The sequence below is a fragment of the Enoplosus armatus genome, chromosome 11 (assembly GCF_043641665.1).
Source record: "Enoplosus armatus isolate fEnoArm2 chromosome 11, fEnoArm2.hap1, whole genome shotgun sequence".
NCBI lineage: Eukaryota > Metazoa > Chordata > Actinopteri > Centrarchiformes > Enoplosidae > Enoplosus > Enoplosus armatus.
The window spans coordinates 3,640,126-3,656,060 of NC_092190.1; the positions used below are offsets into that span (position 1 = coordinate 3,640,126).

Sequence of the window (15,935 nt, forward strand, 5' to 3'; positions counted from 1 at the left end):
GGTTCAGGTCCTTCAGTTTACAACTAAAAACCAACAACTCACACCTGGTTTCTTTTCTGCTTCAGGATGTCAGAGTGTTGGTCACCTTCTCATGTCTCTGCTCAGGCTAAGACATCGTCCCTCTCTTGGACAGAGCTGAATAAAACAGCATGCTATCATCACCAGTTTTCCAGGATTAATGGCTCTGGCTGATTTCCAGGATTATACGGTCAGCCCTCTGCTCAACATCATTCATTCTTTTACTGCCCTTCATCCACTAGAAGAGCCTTTATCATTTGACATGACTGCACTGTAAATAAAGACCTATGGAATCCTCACGAAAAAGCTCTCCACTCCCGCCTCCTCATGCCCAAATAAACAAACTTGATCCTGTCTCAGCCTTTAGTATCTCTGCACTTGAGGATTAAACCTGACTGTCCAGCTCAGCTCCCTCCTCCTCGTTCTATAGACAATATTTTGATCATATTTCTCCCCATGTTTAACTTGCTGTGGTTCCAGCGGCTCATTTTCTTTACAGTGTTGTTAGTTTGTGGTTTAGGTACAGGGACCTGCCCTTCTCGCTCCATTTAAGAGTCACTCAAACATCTTAGAAAGCAGTATTCGTTACTGCTGTCTGACACTGCCTTCGCGTCCAGAACGTTCGCGCAAGAGGATTTCAACTCTGTGGAGTTTTCTCCTTCGGTTCAGTTTTTACAGGTCAGAGCGATGATGAAAACTTCTGAAAATATCCGGGTAGAAGAATATGACTGAAGTTGAGCATGTCAGCAGAACAAAATAGAGTGAGCTGATGCTTATCTGCGGTTAGTTTTTTTTATGCGTGTTACTGCATGGAGCAATATTCATACACAGGAGGCAACACTAGTCTCATGATACTCTATATTTTACTTATTTAAAAACAATCCCACGACAAGACTAAAAACCAACAATGCATTAGTCCGTCCCTCAAAACTTCCACTTCCTGTCTCTGGCACACAAGCCCATTGGTTCCCTGTGAAGACACTTAAAACGGGCTACAAACATACAGGTTAAAGGGCTCGGTTATTTCCTAAAACAGCTGGGCACTGTAGCTTTGAGCAAACATGACTCAAACAGCAGGAAATGCAGGGGACTATTTTCAGCCATGGATTAATATGGGTACTAATGCACTTGTGACTGCTTCCAAGTCACGTTAATTCGGGCAAATGTTGTATTTTCTAACTTAATTTTAATTGGCAATACAACTGTTGTGCCTTCGACACATCAAATTGATTGAATATTGGCATATAATTCATCTCCACATCCTCATACTGTACTTAACGTCTCTCTCGCCCTAACTCTAACGCATTTGGATTGGTACATCCCTATAGTTTCCTGCAGTATGTGGGATTGAAACAAAATAAACTACCATGTTCACAGTAATGAAGCGTGCAACAGTGTGGAGCCACCAGGCCATGCCGCACTCTGCTCCAAGGCTTTCTTCGTCTTCTCTGGTGGTCATAAAGAGGATGCAAACATGAAGACGGGCAGTAGATGACCTCTCGTTGAGACTGAAACTGGACTTTTATCCATCGTAAACAACGTCAGGCAGAAAAGGGAGGAATATGATGGACAAATCTGCTGCCATGATTAGCAGAGAAACACTTTCACAAGACAAATCTCTATTTCCATGTCATATTGTGGTGAAGGACATATTGTCTACTGTCCTAGTTTCCTGTGGCCCTTCTTGTTATTGATCATGGATGGAAGTCACGTTGTAGTCTGGAAACAATGCTCACATTCAGCCGTTTCTTCTTGAACTTTTTGAGCTCTTTGTGATCACAGAACAGATCGACATAAACTAAAAAACAGGTTGTTTGTCATTAATGACCCATTTGGGTATTTTAGCGGGCTGCTGGCAGCAACTTTAGCTCTCCATCGGTGTCTATACGTACACAGTACTGATGTGTGGGTCACCAGCTCTTCGACTGCTCACTCAGACTCCAACACGCTACATCGCTACACCCACATGTTGTGGCTACGGCAATAAAACACGAGTTGTTACGTAGCCTGTTAATTAAGATGTGCACAAGAGAGAACCACAGAATCAGAATCAGAATCAGAAATACTTTATTGATCCCCGGGGGGAAATTGTATAGACACCTCTTGTGGTGCCGTAGGACAATCACCTCTGTCTTTGCCTGACAATAGCTAATTATTCACACAACCACCAGATGATGCTTGCCGGAGAAGTGTGAAGACGAGTCGTATTAAAAGATCCCGTCCAGGCATGTTTTAAGACAAATAAAAAAATACTCCGCTTTTGAATAATAACGGGTCTGGTGATTTTTCCACAAAACAGTTCTTAAAGTTACATCTACTCCGTCAGTCACTGAAGAGTCTATTCCCAGAGGCTTCAACACCTCACACAGTTGCACACTGGACCACGGTTGGCTTCCAAAGTAGCTGCGATGCCGCAAAATCATCTTGTTCGTACGCGCGTTAAAAAAAAAAAAAAAGAAACTTTCCCTCTTCAGCAGATGAGTGAAAACAGGCTGCAGGTATCAAACTCTGCACGTGCATCATTCGGCACAGTGAAGGTCAAGTGAAGCAACAACAAGAAAAACACATTTCTCAGAGGAGGGGAACTGCTTTTTCAGGCGAGGACAGTCTTGATAATTAGAGCCTTGCAGAATGATTTATGTCATAGCACTGTGTGAGGTGTTGGGTCCCGGTGAGTACAACGGAGTACGACCCAGGAAGTCCAGTTGAGTTTAGTAATACATCTACGAGCTTTGAGGCTCATCAGATACTAACATGCTGCAACTGCTGTTTCATTGATTAATTTACGAACGCTGGAAAGTTACCATGACGGCAATCACCATGTTGTCCTCTGTCTCGTTGATCATGAGGTAAACAGCTGAATTACCTTTCGCACATTACAAAGTAAATCGACCAGCAATGTGCATGTATTTCATTGGTCAATGTGGTGCACTGCCGGATGACGTTGCTTTCGGTCGCAGGAAAAGTTGAGCCAGGTTCAACTGTTTTGACGGATGATCCTGTTTTGTTTTCTTTTCCAAGCCTCCGCTGTGCCAACACAGCGAAATGAATAAGGAGGACACTTTGCTGTCGTCTATCTGAACACAACCTCACAGGTCACTAAAGCTATGTACACAGTGTGAACCTGAAAGACCTAAAAACCTTTGAAAGACTCCGGAGCTTAGTCCTAGTCTCTGGAAACTAAAGGGCAGAGCTGGTCTCCTACCTCAGTTTGGGATCCATCACTGCGGTCAGAAGTCGGGGTCACTCGTCAGGTCCGGCGGCTGGACACGCACCGCTGCATCCTGTCGGCATGTGTTGTCTCAGACAGAGTCGGGGAGTTAGAGGTTGAGAGTTGAGTAGCAGCCTGAACAAGCGATTGGTGGCTGAACTGTTTGTTCAGAGGATGAAGTTGTAAAGCAGAGGGAGCATGTGGCTGATGCATGGCCGCCTCCGGATTGATGTTTCTTTGATCACCTGCTGGAAAGCTCAAGAGCTGCAGAGTCTCTAAAGCTAGTTTCTTTTGAATGGTATTACTTTTCATTGTTTTGTCAGATTTGATATCTTCTTATATTTGATATTACACTACTATAGAAGTATCACTGGTAGCAGTAGTGTGGTGTTAGTAGCAGCTGCCATAATAGAAGAAGCAGCAATAGCAGTAATCTGATGTACTGTTGGTGGTAGCAGCAGTATTGATTGTTATTATTTCTTATCATTGCCTGTGAATAACCATAATATTAATCAGTTATCATCTACAGCCTGCCTTAGGTCACATATGGAGGGACATCCATGGTGTGTGTGTGTGTGTGTGTGTGTGTGTGTGTGTGGACTGGTTATCATGTGACCAGGATGTATGAAACTGGGAGAGTTAACAAATCCTCCCCTGGTAAACAGAGCAGTCACACCCTGTCAGGCTCACACTCGTCACATCAGCTGTCTGTAGATCAGCTCGCCCGGTCACATTAGACACGTCTGAACTTCATTTCTCACCAAACTAAATGCTAATTCAATGTATTTTAATCGCATTTTGACTCGTCAACATAAAGTCAGGGGGAACGACGACATATTGAATGTGCTTTTAAGCTGTTCTGAATCTCAAAGACGACTTCAAAACGAAACGTGTTTTCCATTTCTATTTCTGCATTTTTGTTACACTGAAGCCTCCATCTGCGTTTCCAGGAACCGACCTCTGACCTTGGTGTTTAAAGTTTAAAGTATTAAAAGGAACTGAGACACCATTTAAAATGCACATGTAACAGTAATCCTCATGTAATGGTGAGGGCGATATACAGATAGTTACCTATGATTATTGCAAAAACATAAAATTAATATCGTGTTTTAGTATGTTACTATTACTACCCCCTTTTTCAATATAGTAGAATCCCCCTTTATCGCACCTTATGTAGTCTTGATTATATTACCCGGTTTTACCCTCATGTTTCTGCTCCATTATTACCCTATTACACAAATGAAACCACTAATTATTACCAAGATATTACCAGGCTATTATATTATTATTATATAGTAGTATTGTAGTTGTAGTTACCAGTACATTTCAAAGCAGAGCGTTTTTTTTATTTTTTTTCCCACAAGAGCATAAGTGCAAATACAAAAATGTGATGACAATATTTTCAATATAAGAATGACTCATTAGTAATCGTTCTTAGAGCAGAAAGTCAAGTACAAACCATTAAACAGAACATCTTTTTCTGTTATCATATCTTTGTGTCAACAAGACAGTTTCCAGGTATCAAAGCCGTCAAAATGATCTCTTTATGCTTTAGTCAAGGTCAGTTTAAAAGTCTCTGGATGCGCGTCATCAGTTCGATGCTGTTTTCCAGCCACAGCCTATCGGCGACCACTGAGCAGCTTCACCTGGAAATCATAAGTCCTTACCAAGTGTGAAAGGGTTTCCATGCTTACTTTCTCCTTTCATATTTCTTCCTCTGGACTGGGATTGAATCCAGTGGCTGCTCGGCCACAATCCTGCTCTGCTGACCTCTAGTTTACTTTTCCACCTCGTAGTCTTGTTTTTTTTTTTTTGTGATCAGTCTCCATCTTGTTTTCCTCAGTCCTGACAAATATCTGGAAAAAGATGAAATGAGAACATTAACAAAAAAACGTTTGAACTTTTGTGACCACAATGTGACTAAAACCTCACTTTAACCGATGTTTAGTCAAACCTGAAGTTATTTGGCTTTTGTGACGGAGGTGAGAATATGTGTATAGCTGTATTTTCACACAATCTTATGCGCATTCACAACGCTACTTATGGCGTTTGTAGACAGAAGACAAGCACTCCAGCACACAGTCTAATGCTACTTGATGAGTGTTTCATCAAGGCTGAAACTCAAAGCCATGTTCACATCATATCAGAGGAACCAGAAAAACTGGATGACATTGTATTTACAGCCGGAGCGGAATAACAAGGTTACGTTGTTGAGCAGCCCTAAAATCAATTATTGGCAGCTTGCTCATAACATAACCTTTGATTAACTAATTGACCGACGTCAGGGATCACAGATGTAACCACCCCTGGAGGAAAACCAAGTGGTAAATGTCAAAGCTGCACAACCGACAAATAGCTCCTCCAAGAAGGCTGCTTGTATTTGGGGTAAATCTGGTATGATGTGGATGCAGCATACTGTAACGACATGCTGACAGAGGTCAGGGGTGATAACGCAGGCTTGGTTTGTGAGGTCTTCAGCCTAACGTGTTTATTCACTTTTGTAAAGGTCCATTCAGTAGCTGCTCTTGAGCTCATGTTTTAAGCCTAACATGGATGAGAAGTCCTAAAAGTTCCCCAAAATAATGACATTTGAACTGACAGCTACTGAATATGGTGAGTTTGTTTTCTCAACTGCTGTTTTCTGAAATGAACTTTTTTTTATTATTTAATTAAATCTTATAATGTAGAAAAGATTTTTAAAAAAAGCCAATGGTGGGAGACATGACATGTCAGGCTAGAAGAGGTCTATCCAAGCAGCATCCAGACAGCCACACAGGCGGCTACGCATTGACTAAATTAAATCAATCCACCCTTTGTGACATCCTTTTAAATTCCCAAAACACAAGCCACTTAAATGTCGACTCTGGAGATTCAGTTTCGACATGAATCATCAGATGACTAAAGGAGGAAAGGAATCAGATTCGACTCTCTCTCTCACTACTAAATATCACATTAATTAGTGTACAGTAGAGTACAGAAACATTGTGATGTGATGCTCTGGGAGCAGATAACAAGTCCCCAGATGTCAACAGAATCTTAAACAAGAGGAAGGTGCAACATTGGAATGAATAGCACAGCATGTGGGCACCTTGATGGTGTATGATTTGAGATTCGCTGCTTTATCGGGGTAAATATAATAAGTAACATATTACATTAAGATATGTTGAATTGAAAACCAGTCAAGATAGATGCCATAACTACATGGGTACCAGTCCCCCCTCATGTCATCCTTTTGGAGAATCTACAGAAGAACCACAACAGTGAAGATGCAAGCTCAGACTGGCAGCTTCCTACCTGGGACACGCTGGCTAAGAGGTGGCTGGTGGTTTCAGAGGAGGAACTGCAGCATGAAGACGGTGGACTTTGTAGGACCGTAGAGGAGAAGGAAACTGCCTGGTTGGTAGGTAGGATCACAGGATTTTGGTTTTGAAGTTGGATTGGAAGATTAAGCATTCAATAGTGAAAGCAAAAGGTGGCTTGTTGATTTCGGCTGGGGGTTTCGAGAGGGCTTTTGTTTGTTTTGCGGGGGCAGGATGCATCAGAGCAGGCTCTGGGAACACTTTGTTTGATGCTTCAAATGAGTGTTATGGAAATATGCGGACACTGGTAGGAGCACGAGGTTCCAGATGAGGTGGTTGGTTGATATTGAAGGAGCAGAAGATTTTTTTAGAAGAGATGGTTAGTTGGTCACAGCAAGGTTTAAGAAAAGATTCCAGAGGTTGATCTTTGCGCAGAAGAAGCCCTGAAGGGTGTTTGTTAATAATTATTCTTGGTAGGAGTAACAAGGTGGGTCTAGCTGAAAGGATAAGAAGATTTCAGAGGGATGAAAACCATTGGAAGTTTGATACCAGAGAATTTTCACAGGAAGAGAAGAAAAACCCTCATTGTCTTCAGGAGGATGAAAAGTTGAAGATGAAGAAGGGTTTGGCTGGTGGGAACATCAGCGAAATCACAGGAGGAGAAGGAGCATAGATGGCCAGAAGCAGCAGGAAGCTTTCGAGGATTTGACGACAGTGAGCAGATGACCGGGGGGGGGACTGAGAGAAAGAGCAAGGGACGAATGGAAGGGGTGGTGAGTTAGGAGTACAGAGCATCAATACCTGCAGGAGTGAGAACCAGGGCTTGTAGAAGGTCAGATAGGGAGACAATCCCTCTCACCACATCGTCCCTGTCAACCAACACCAAGCGATGCACCTGACAGAAAAACCCAACAGGATTTGGTTATTATGCTTCTAAAGCCAGTCAAGATAAAAAGGTAATGGAGGTGAGGAGAAAAGGAAAGAGAAACTAGAGAGGTTACAGTTCTACACAACAAATGAAAATGCTTACAAACTACATTTAATCATTGTGGCGTTACAACAGTCTGACAGAGAGATTTAAAGACACTGGAATAATACATTTTCAAAGAGCCTTGTTGAGGTCTAGTTTATTAGACGCCAACAGTCTTCTGCAGCTCCATATTGCTTTGTCTCCACTCAGCCACGCCCACTTCCAAGGGGTCCAATCAAATCTGAAGGATATGATTTGAATCCTTCTTGTAACTTTACACTTTCGTGGCCACTAATTCTCCCTTCAAAACAAACCACTTGGTCACGAATCACATTACTGAATCTAAAGACGCTCAAACTGACGGGAAGCTGCTGTGAGTGAGCATTCAGTGTGATCTTTACAAACTTTACTATAACCAGTCAATATCTGAATATTATTGATCCTACATTTAATGAAGACATGCCGGTCAGACAGCAGTGCCTGTGTCACCTCAGCCTTGGCGATGCGGTCTATGATGGTCTCCAGCGTCTCGTGAGGGTAACACTTGAGGACTCCCTCCACACAGCAGGCTCTGGAGGCGATGGCCTCCTGCATCGTCATGTTCAGGTTGTTGTAGTTTTTCTGGGCTGCGAGGTTCTGAGCGATGGAAGGAAAGAGCGGTTGCTTTCAGGTGAACATGCCGTCGCTGGTAGCGACCACAGTTCAGTAGCGGCTGCAGTTTGACCGACATCCACCATTTTGTCAGATCTAATGTTGACAGGCATCACAGCTATTTCGTGACTGTAACTACAGATATTACATCATGCTTCAGTCACTTTAGTACTAACATAAGCTAACCCACAAAGATTGTCAACCAGACAAAAATGTTAATAAGTGTTAACCGAACAACAACAACAACAAAAAATTGAGGGAATCAGTTGTTTCAGCTAACAAAGTTGCAGTGATGCAGGATGTGTAAAATTAACTTACAATGACGTCAAACCTGGAGTACAGTGCCACGACTTTACCTACAGGAGACACAGCGAGATGTGGACCACAGATACAGGTACAGACAAAACATGCAGACATACAGTAGGTCAACTTGTTTTCTGTAAGCTATTATGCAGAAAAACATTGGAAAGAAATCACACAATAAAAAAATGGCATCCACACTGGCTGCTGGCCTGAACGAGAGGCAGAGGGCTATAAATTAGCATAAAATGAACAAAATGACCCTTTTCCAGGTGGATTAAACCCCCAAAATGTCAGTGTGATGTTAGACTACCTTCCTCATTGACTACAGGCAGAGCGGACACTCTCCTCTCTACAAAAATGGTCAGAGCGTCATAGACAGAGGCCGATTCCTGGACTGTCGCAATCTGTTTGAAGGTACCGATCTCCACTTCGCTGATCCGCTTTTGAAGGAATCTGGGTTTAGGAATCATAGATCCCTGGAGGGGCGGAAAGAGAACTCATATAACATCTAAAAATCAAATCAAAATAGAAAATAATTTAATAGAAATCATACAGACCAACAATTGCACTCTCAGTTATTCAGTTCTCCAATCAGAATACAAGGAAACATATATTTTACTGTGAAATTGAGATCCTTTTCTAGGACACAGATGGAGCCCGTCTCCCATTTTTTAATCTTATTTTTAGAGCATTTGTCTTTTAAATGTCATTAAGAAATGACATTCAGCAGGATTTTGTTGTACAGTAAGCAGGAGGGATATGAATCAATCAAGTTCAAAACCTTGTGACAGGCTCCCAGCTGTGGCCTTTCAAAAATTCTCTGATGCCTTCAGAGAAGTGTTGCAAAGGGAAGAAGAAGTCTTACAAAGATGTGCAGGAACTTGAGGATGCGTTTGTGAGTGAGGATGTGGAGGACATTTCCTGAAGCCGGGTCGATGACCGGCAGCCGGTGTATTTTATTCTTCAACAAGGAGTAGATGGCATCGAACAGACTGAGGAGACACGATCAAGACTCTAATAGTCACACGTGAGGATTGTAACATGGGAGAACAAGACACATTGTGGATTTGGTGCTCTGTTGTCCGTCACTCTACAACTGGAGCTCATGCAGCTCAGACCAGCTCAGTGCATCCTGCTGATAGATAGCAGGGAAGCTGCCCGTTGATGTTGCGCTTCAGCCCAAATGTTTAAGACTATATACAAATATCATAAAAACGAATGTAATTCGTTAACATTAATATAATATTTAAATGAACAAGAACTGGTAAAAAATAAAAATGGTGGGGAATAAAGGAAGATGAAAAAGGAAGACTTAAACATCCCATCCGTCTCAGACACCAGAGATGTCTCAATTACAACAGCGGTGGTATACTTACAGCAATATGGTATACTGCATTGGAAATGATGAAGAGTAACTGTGACCCTGACTTAAATGAATGATTTCACCTGCATTCAGGAGTGATGCTGATCAGTCTGTTTGAGTACTGCAGATAGATCTCTGCCAAGAGAGAGAAACACAATTTATTAAAACAAACCACCAAAACCAAATGTAGGTGTTGTTAAAGAATGTGTGTTTTTAAACAAATTAAACCTTTAAACACTTTCTGCCATATGTAAGGATGTGGCTGTGTTGTACAGACCTCTCCACGTCTCTATCTTGTGTTCTTCCAGCTCATAGATCTGAACCTGCAGACAAAACAAACAGATCAGACGGTGACGGTTCTCATCTATCCGTCCGGCCACAGGCCGAGAGACCTTATGCGTTTATTCTCTAGGAATGTTTAATCCAAAGATACCATTCAGCTCACCAGAGGAGACTTGTAATAACGATGGAGAATGTTGATGAAGTCAGTGATGGTCAGCATACCTGCACACACACACACACACACACACACACACACGGCGCATTGGAAAACATCTAACATGGATTTACCAGTAGTCAGTAGCAACAACAGTAAATTATATCCCCCAAAGTTTCTTCTTTATTGCATGAAGAAGAGGGTTATCATGGTCATGGTTCGAATTACGATTACGAGATTGGGGAGGTCTAATTGAGACTTGGACCTCCCCAAAAGAAGTAAAAAACCACCAGCTGGGAGGGGGTTGAAACATTTATATATGCTTAACAACCTGTAATTGGAAATATTACAATATATTTCCCATATTCATGCCTGGAAGAATCTTGTAATACGATTTCAGACACCCCTAAAGTGGACCATACCATTTCTTAACCTTGATGTTAGTTCTTCTGCCTGCGTCACTCCCAAAGCTGCAGGGCCAATGGAGACGCTGTAGGTTATGTAAGCAGCTAGCAATCTGGCTAGTTTTATACACTTTACTTTCTTACCTTCAGAGTTTCGAGTTGTTGTGTGGCTGTACTGGTTTTTATTGCTAATCAGCAAATGCTAGCATGCTAACATGCTAAACAAAGATGGTCGACATGGTACAGGCATTATATCTGCTTAACATCAGCATGTTAGCGTTGCCATTGTGAGCATGTTAGCGCTTTGCACTGTTAACGTTTTTGGGGACAGTCCTAAAGCTAGCGGTAACGTTAGCGTGCTTACGCGTATGTTAGCGTGCTAACTGTGACACTGCTGGCCTGCCAGCACGCTAATACAAGAAGCTCAAAGCTGAGCCAAGTACAGCGTAGGTTGACACAAGTCTATTTTAAAACGGCGCCAACTCTGACGATGTAGAGCTGAGCCTGACAATCTGAATCTGAGAGCTCTTACAATGGCCCCTATACAGTGATAAATCCTCAACATAACCTTTACTCTGGCATCACCCTCAGGCCAAACTTTGTGCTGGCGCCCACTAGTGGTGAAGATCTAAAAGCCACAAATACAAATCTTCACTTTTTGTACATGCAACTTTTTTTTTTTCTCTCCGTGTACGAAGCATTATAACGTCAGTCTGAAAGTCTGGTTTTAATCTTTGGTATACAGCTATATCAGTATGTCAGTTCTCCCAGGCTGATGGACATGCACTTCAGTTCCAAGCAGAAAATCAACACCCACCGACCTGGTCCGAGCGTCATGATGATCAGCTCGCTGTGTTCACTGAGGTGACGCGCTTCGCGATGCAACACAAATGTCTTGTAGTTGACCTGCTTTCCTCTAAATGTTAGCGCGCCAACTGGGACGGGACCACTTGAAACCACTTATCTATGGGAAGGAAACCTGAACCCTCACATCTGCGCTTCAAAACTGTGGGTAGGAATCCAATGTAGGTCACACACCTATCAAATGCTGGGTTGTGGAACCTCAGTACTGGCACTGAATGCTGCATCGTTATTCTTGTTTACGTCTTATTTGATCCGATCGATTGAGTTGATTTTCTTCTGTATTTTATTCACAACTTCCAGCTGTTTTAGCCTGGCTAATCATTTTGAAAGAAAAAGATAAGGTAGTTAGATATTTTTAAACACTTGCATGATGACACTGAGCCATCTCGTGGAGTTGAAACAGGAAGAAGGCAAGGAGGATTATATTATACGAGTTATCATTATTTCATTATAATAAATAATGTACATGGTTTAGATCGCTAGGTTAAATTGGCTTTGTTCAAAGCTAGCAAACTGACTGGTTTGTATATCTTGGCCGGAGCCTGACAGATTCCCTCTAATGAAACTAATGAGAATGATGCTATTATAAATATTGAAAATAAGGTTGCTCAAGATGCTCAAAATGTTTCACCTCAGACAAAGTAATCGGATCCTGATTATATTGTGACTTTCCCTGTTTTCCAGTGAACAGTGAGGAGAGCTCAAATACCAGTGACAATGATGATTCAGTACCGTCAGATCATTCGTTTTCTGAACACCTCTAATGTGTGTATGCAAGAGAGACACGGATATAGACAGATTCACCCAGGCTGATGGACGTGTTATAGCTCACCCACGAAACACTTAAGCTTGTTGTCCCACAGTGGTGCTGCCCTCACGCCGTTAGCCACCAGAGCAAAGAAAGCCTTCTTCACCTGACATGAACACACACGAGATTTTTCAATAATTACAACCCGAATTTGTCAGGCACTTTTTGCAAAAAGAGGGAATTTGTATTAAAAAAAAAGAAAGAAAAAAAAAAAGAAAAGCGTCCTATACCTGTAGTGTTGTGTCAAAAATGACCAGTTTTGAGCTGGTGGGGATGGCATCATAGCAACAGTGACTCTTCATGAAGTTCATGTATATAAATGTGTCAGGGTCTGCATCTGCAGGGGGCGCAAGAGCATGTGTTGCATGTTTACAGCCACATATAGAATTGAAAAAAAAACAAACAAACAATTTCCACTAGTGCCAAGAGATGTGAGATGTTAAAACCAAATATCGACAACCTGTTTTTGCAAAAATCATGATAAAACGGTGGGTATTCGTGTTTGATACGGACCTCAGCATGCGGTTGTCATAATCAAGTCAGGTTGCATGTTGTCACAGCTGCCATTAAGCCCAGTGGCTGTGACAACCTGGTCAATGCCTGACTATTTATGATCAGTTTCCTTTTCTGTACACATGCAGCATATTCTGCAGAATAGTAGGTGTAGTAGAGGCTGTAGAAGTAGTAGTAGCACAGGAACAGTAACTATCTTCGAACAAGTCACACAAAGTAACCTTCCCTTCTTTACCTCTGCCCTTCATTGAGAGAACGTCCTCGTCCTCATCCTCCTCCTCCTGGGCCATCTCAAATAACGGGACCTGGCAGAGGAAGCACATCAACACTTTACTATCCATATTTTGTGGCCATGAAGGTCTTCGGCTCCGTGATGGAGATTTGAGCAGTCGCGGTTCATTTCTGTGTGTTTCTGAGTGATACCTGATCACCTCCTCGCTGATCTATCTGACTGATGCTGTGGTTTGATGCCAGACTGTATCTTGTTAGCTAGCAAGCTAATCACGTACAAAGGTGACTTCTGAGAGGCTGCGTGCAGTCACTGGGTTCAGCTGTTGTTGGTCAAGCTTCGATGGGTAAACTAACTGCTCCTTAAACCAAAGTGTCTTGTTTTCTATTCGAGTCTTTTTGGGCTAAACCCCCCCCAAAAAGAAATGGATATTTATTGTATTATTTAACTCTCAGAAAGACAGTCAATGCAAAGGCAAAATGTTGGGAGTATTCTTTTAGAATTTGATCATAAGACCATTTCCGTAATGGAGACTTTGGAGTTTTTCTTTGTCAATGACAAGACCACCTCGAGGTGATAGTTTGTTGCAGAGGAAATCCGTTGGAGCGTTTGCGCTGGACAGGCCAGGCAAGTCCAGATGTACCCTAGGAGTTTGCTGGGAACCCCTGTCCTTGGTCTTCAGTGATTTCTCACTTGCAGCTAAACAAGTGTCGTCTGCCAGACGTTGAGGATATGTAGTAGGAACAGACTGTGTTGAATACGTTTGTTGTAGAAGCAGCTGTAAGTGTCCGCAGGTTGGCTGATGCATGTCATGGCAGAAAGCCGAGAACCTGCTGGTGGACGTCAGCATTGAGGGAAGGAAGCATTCTTCAGCAGTTCGCCACAACTGACGAAGAGGTAAATTGTAGTAACTTTGGTGATACCCGGACTGTTCATCTAGCGCCACCATCAGGTCGAATTCTCATTTTAAATGGCGTGGACATATCTGTTTAACACCAGAATGTTAGCATGCTGACGTTAGCATTTACCTCAAAGCATAGCCTCACAGAGCCACTAGCATGGCCGTAAACTCTTGTTGTAATACAGCCCGTAGTATGGATGCCATGTCATCCCTTGGGCACCTCCCTTTTGAAGGTATAGTTAGTACAACTTACTAGAAGACAAAAACCTATGATACCCTGAAAGGACTACATCTTCCAGCATGCAGAGGAGCTACTCGAGATGCCCTGAAAGAGCTGGAGGAAGTGGCAACAGCTCTGCTGCCACCAATGAACTTGGGGAGTGATTGACTGGGTGAGATGGATGGACTGTCTATGTACTGTGTCTTATATCTGCATTGTCACTTTGCGGCGTATATATCCCTACGCAACAAGTGCTGTGTCATTTTTTTATCCACGTTTACCTTTAAAGGTAAGTCACCATCTGCTTGTATAGCCTCAATGCAAATAATGCCACGTTCTATGGGACCAATGTTTCCACAACTAAGTACTTTCATCAGGATCGTGTTTCAGGACCATCAAGTCAATTTCCTGATATTTACTTGGTGATTAAATGGTTAAATGTCTCTGGTGTGCTTTCAAATTGTAACTGAGAGATACATTCTTAAACTTGGTGTTTGGCAATAAACAAACATCGTCTGTATCACTGATTAGCTTAACATAAATCAAGAAAGAGAGTGAATTGGATCAAAAGTATTAATAGCAGCCCCGTTAGCAGCTGCTGCTGTAATGGTTCCTTGGATTTTGTGTCACTGTTGGCTTTATGTCACAAGTATTAAATTAAGAGCCCCATTACTGTCTGAACTAGCCTAACCTTTCACCTCCCGACCCAGGTTTCCATCCCTGCTCACCATTTCAGCATTTGTGGAGTTACTTCATGTAAACATGCATGCAGGTTGTAAATGTGCTTCACTTTAAAAAGGTAAATATAAACAGGTGATGCAAAAACAAAATTGCTTAAGGTGAAAGGAACGTGGCTTTGAGACCTGCAATGTAAAAGTAGCCCTGGTGTTTTTTTCTTTGCAGCCTCTCAGTTACAAAGTCGTGTCCAAACACACACCAACACACACGTTTTGGTAACCAACACAAACAGACGTCCAGCAGAAGTGGACAGATCAGACGGGGGGGGGGGTGAGGATGAGTCAGCAGAGCGGCTTACCTTCGCAAGAGGCTCCATGGCTGGGGAAGAGGAGCAGGAGGTCTGCTTCTGTGGAACCAGACCGACTGGCGAAACCCTGGACTACAACCCTCGACCAGCTGTCCAACTCAGACATCTGGCAGGTCCTGCTACCATGTCAGACAGAGAGGTGGTGAACGAGTCCAGGCATGGTGAAGAAGGAGCAGAGAAGGAGAGGAGGGAAAGAAGGAGGTATTGGATGCAAAAGACGAGGGAGACAAAGGGATCAGTGCACTACCGGCCAGCTTCGGTCAGCTGGGTCTGAATGTCTGGGAAAGACTAAGGTCTAAATCTGGACTGAGGGGTGAGAGGCCTGTGGCATTCACACAGAGCGAGAGAGAGAGAGAGAGAGAGAGAGAGAGAGAGAGAGAGAGTGGGAGGGGAAACATGTACAAGAGAGTCGGGGAGGCTAAAGACAGAAAGACAGATGTTCCTGTGGCGACAGCCATTACAAGTGCTGCTTTATCATCCTTTGGTGAAAACCTCTGGAGGCAGCATCGTCAACGTTTTAAGAGGAAAAACAAAGACCAGAAAGACCTCAGAGCACAAACCTCATCCCTGTCACTTTAATCTTCTGATGGTGGGAAAGACAGAGCCGGACCACCAATAAAGTCTGATCAGCTGAGATGGATGAACTGAGCCCCAGTTAATCCAAACGCTGATGATTTGCATTGGAGAATGGTAATACGAT

At 42.8% G+C, this 15,935-nt stretch overlaps 1 protein-coding gene across 1 annotated transcript; it reads right to left on the reverse strand.

The window, feature by feature from the left end:
* Window positions 1-4,681: 4,681 nt before the first annotated feature.
* Window positions 4,682-15,244, reverse strand: prkag3b (protein kinase, AMP-activated, gamma 3b non-catalytic subunit). Its single transcript, XM_070915357.1, has 14 exons — window positions 15,227-15,244; window positions 13,076-13,145; window positions 12,558-12,664; window positions 12,352-12,433; window positions 10,261-10,319; window positions 10,093-10,138; window positions 9,899-9,950; window positions 9,318-9,444; window positions 8,763-8,928; window positions 8,468-8,505; window positions 7,988-8,134; window positions 7,330-7,423; window positions 6,524-6,622; window positions 4,682-5,085 (listed from the first exon to the last, which is right to left on the reverse strand). Exons 1-13 carry the CDS (start codon window positions 15,242-15,244, stop codon window positions 6,558-6,560), a joined length of 1,071 nt encoding a protein of 356 aa, XP_070771458.1. The 3' UTR covers window positions 4,682-5,085; window positions 6,524-6,557.
* Between the last annotated feature and the right edge of the window lie 691 nt (window positions 15,245-15,935).

Coding starts and splice junctions, on each gene's coding strand:
- prkag3b (XM_070915357.1), bottom strand. Junction 12,665..13,075: donor TCTCTCAATGAAGGGCAGAG/GTAAAGAAGGGA, acceptor CGCCCCCTGCAG/ATGCAGACCCTGACACATTT. Junction 8,929..9,317: donor TCAAGTTCCTGCACATCTTT/GTAAGACTTCTT, acceptor CCGCCCCTCCAG/GGATCTATGATTCCTAAACC.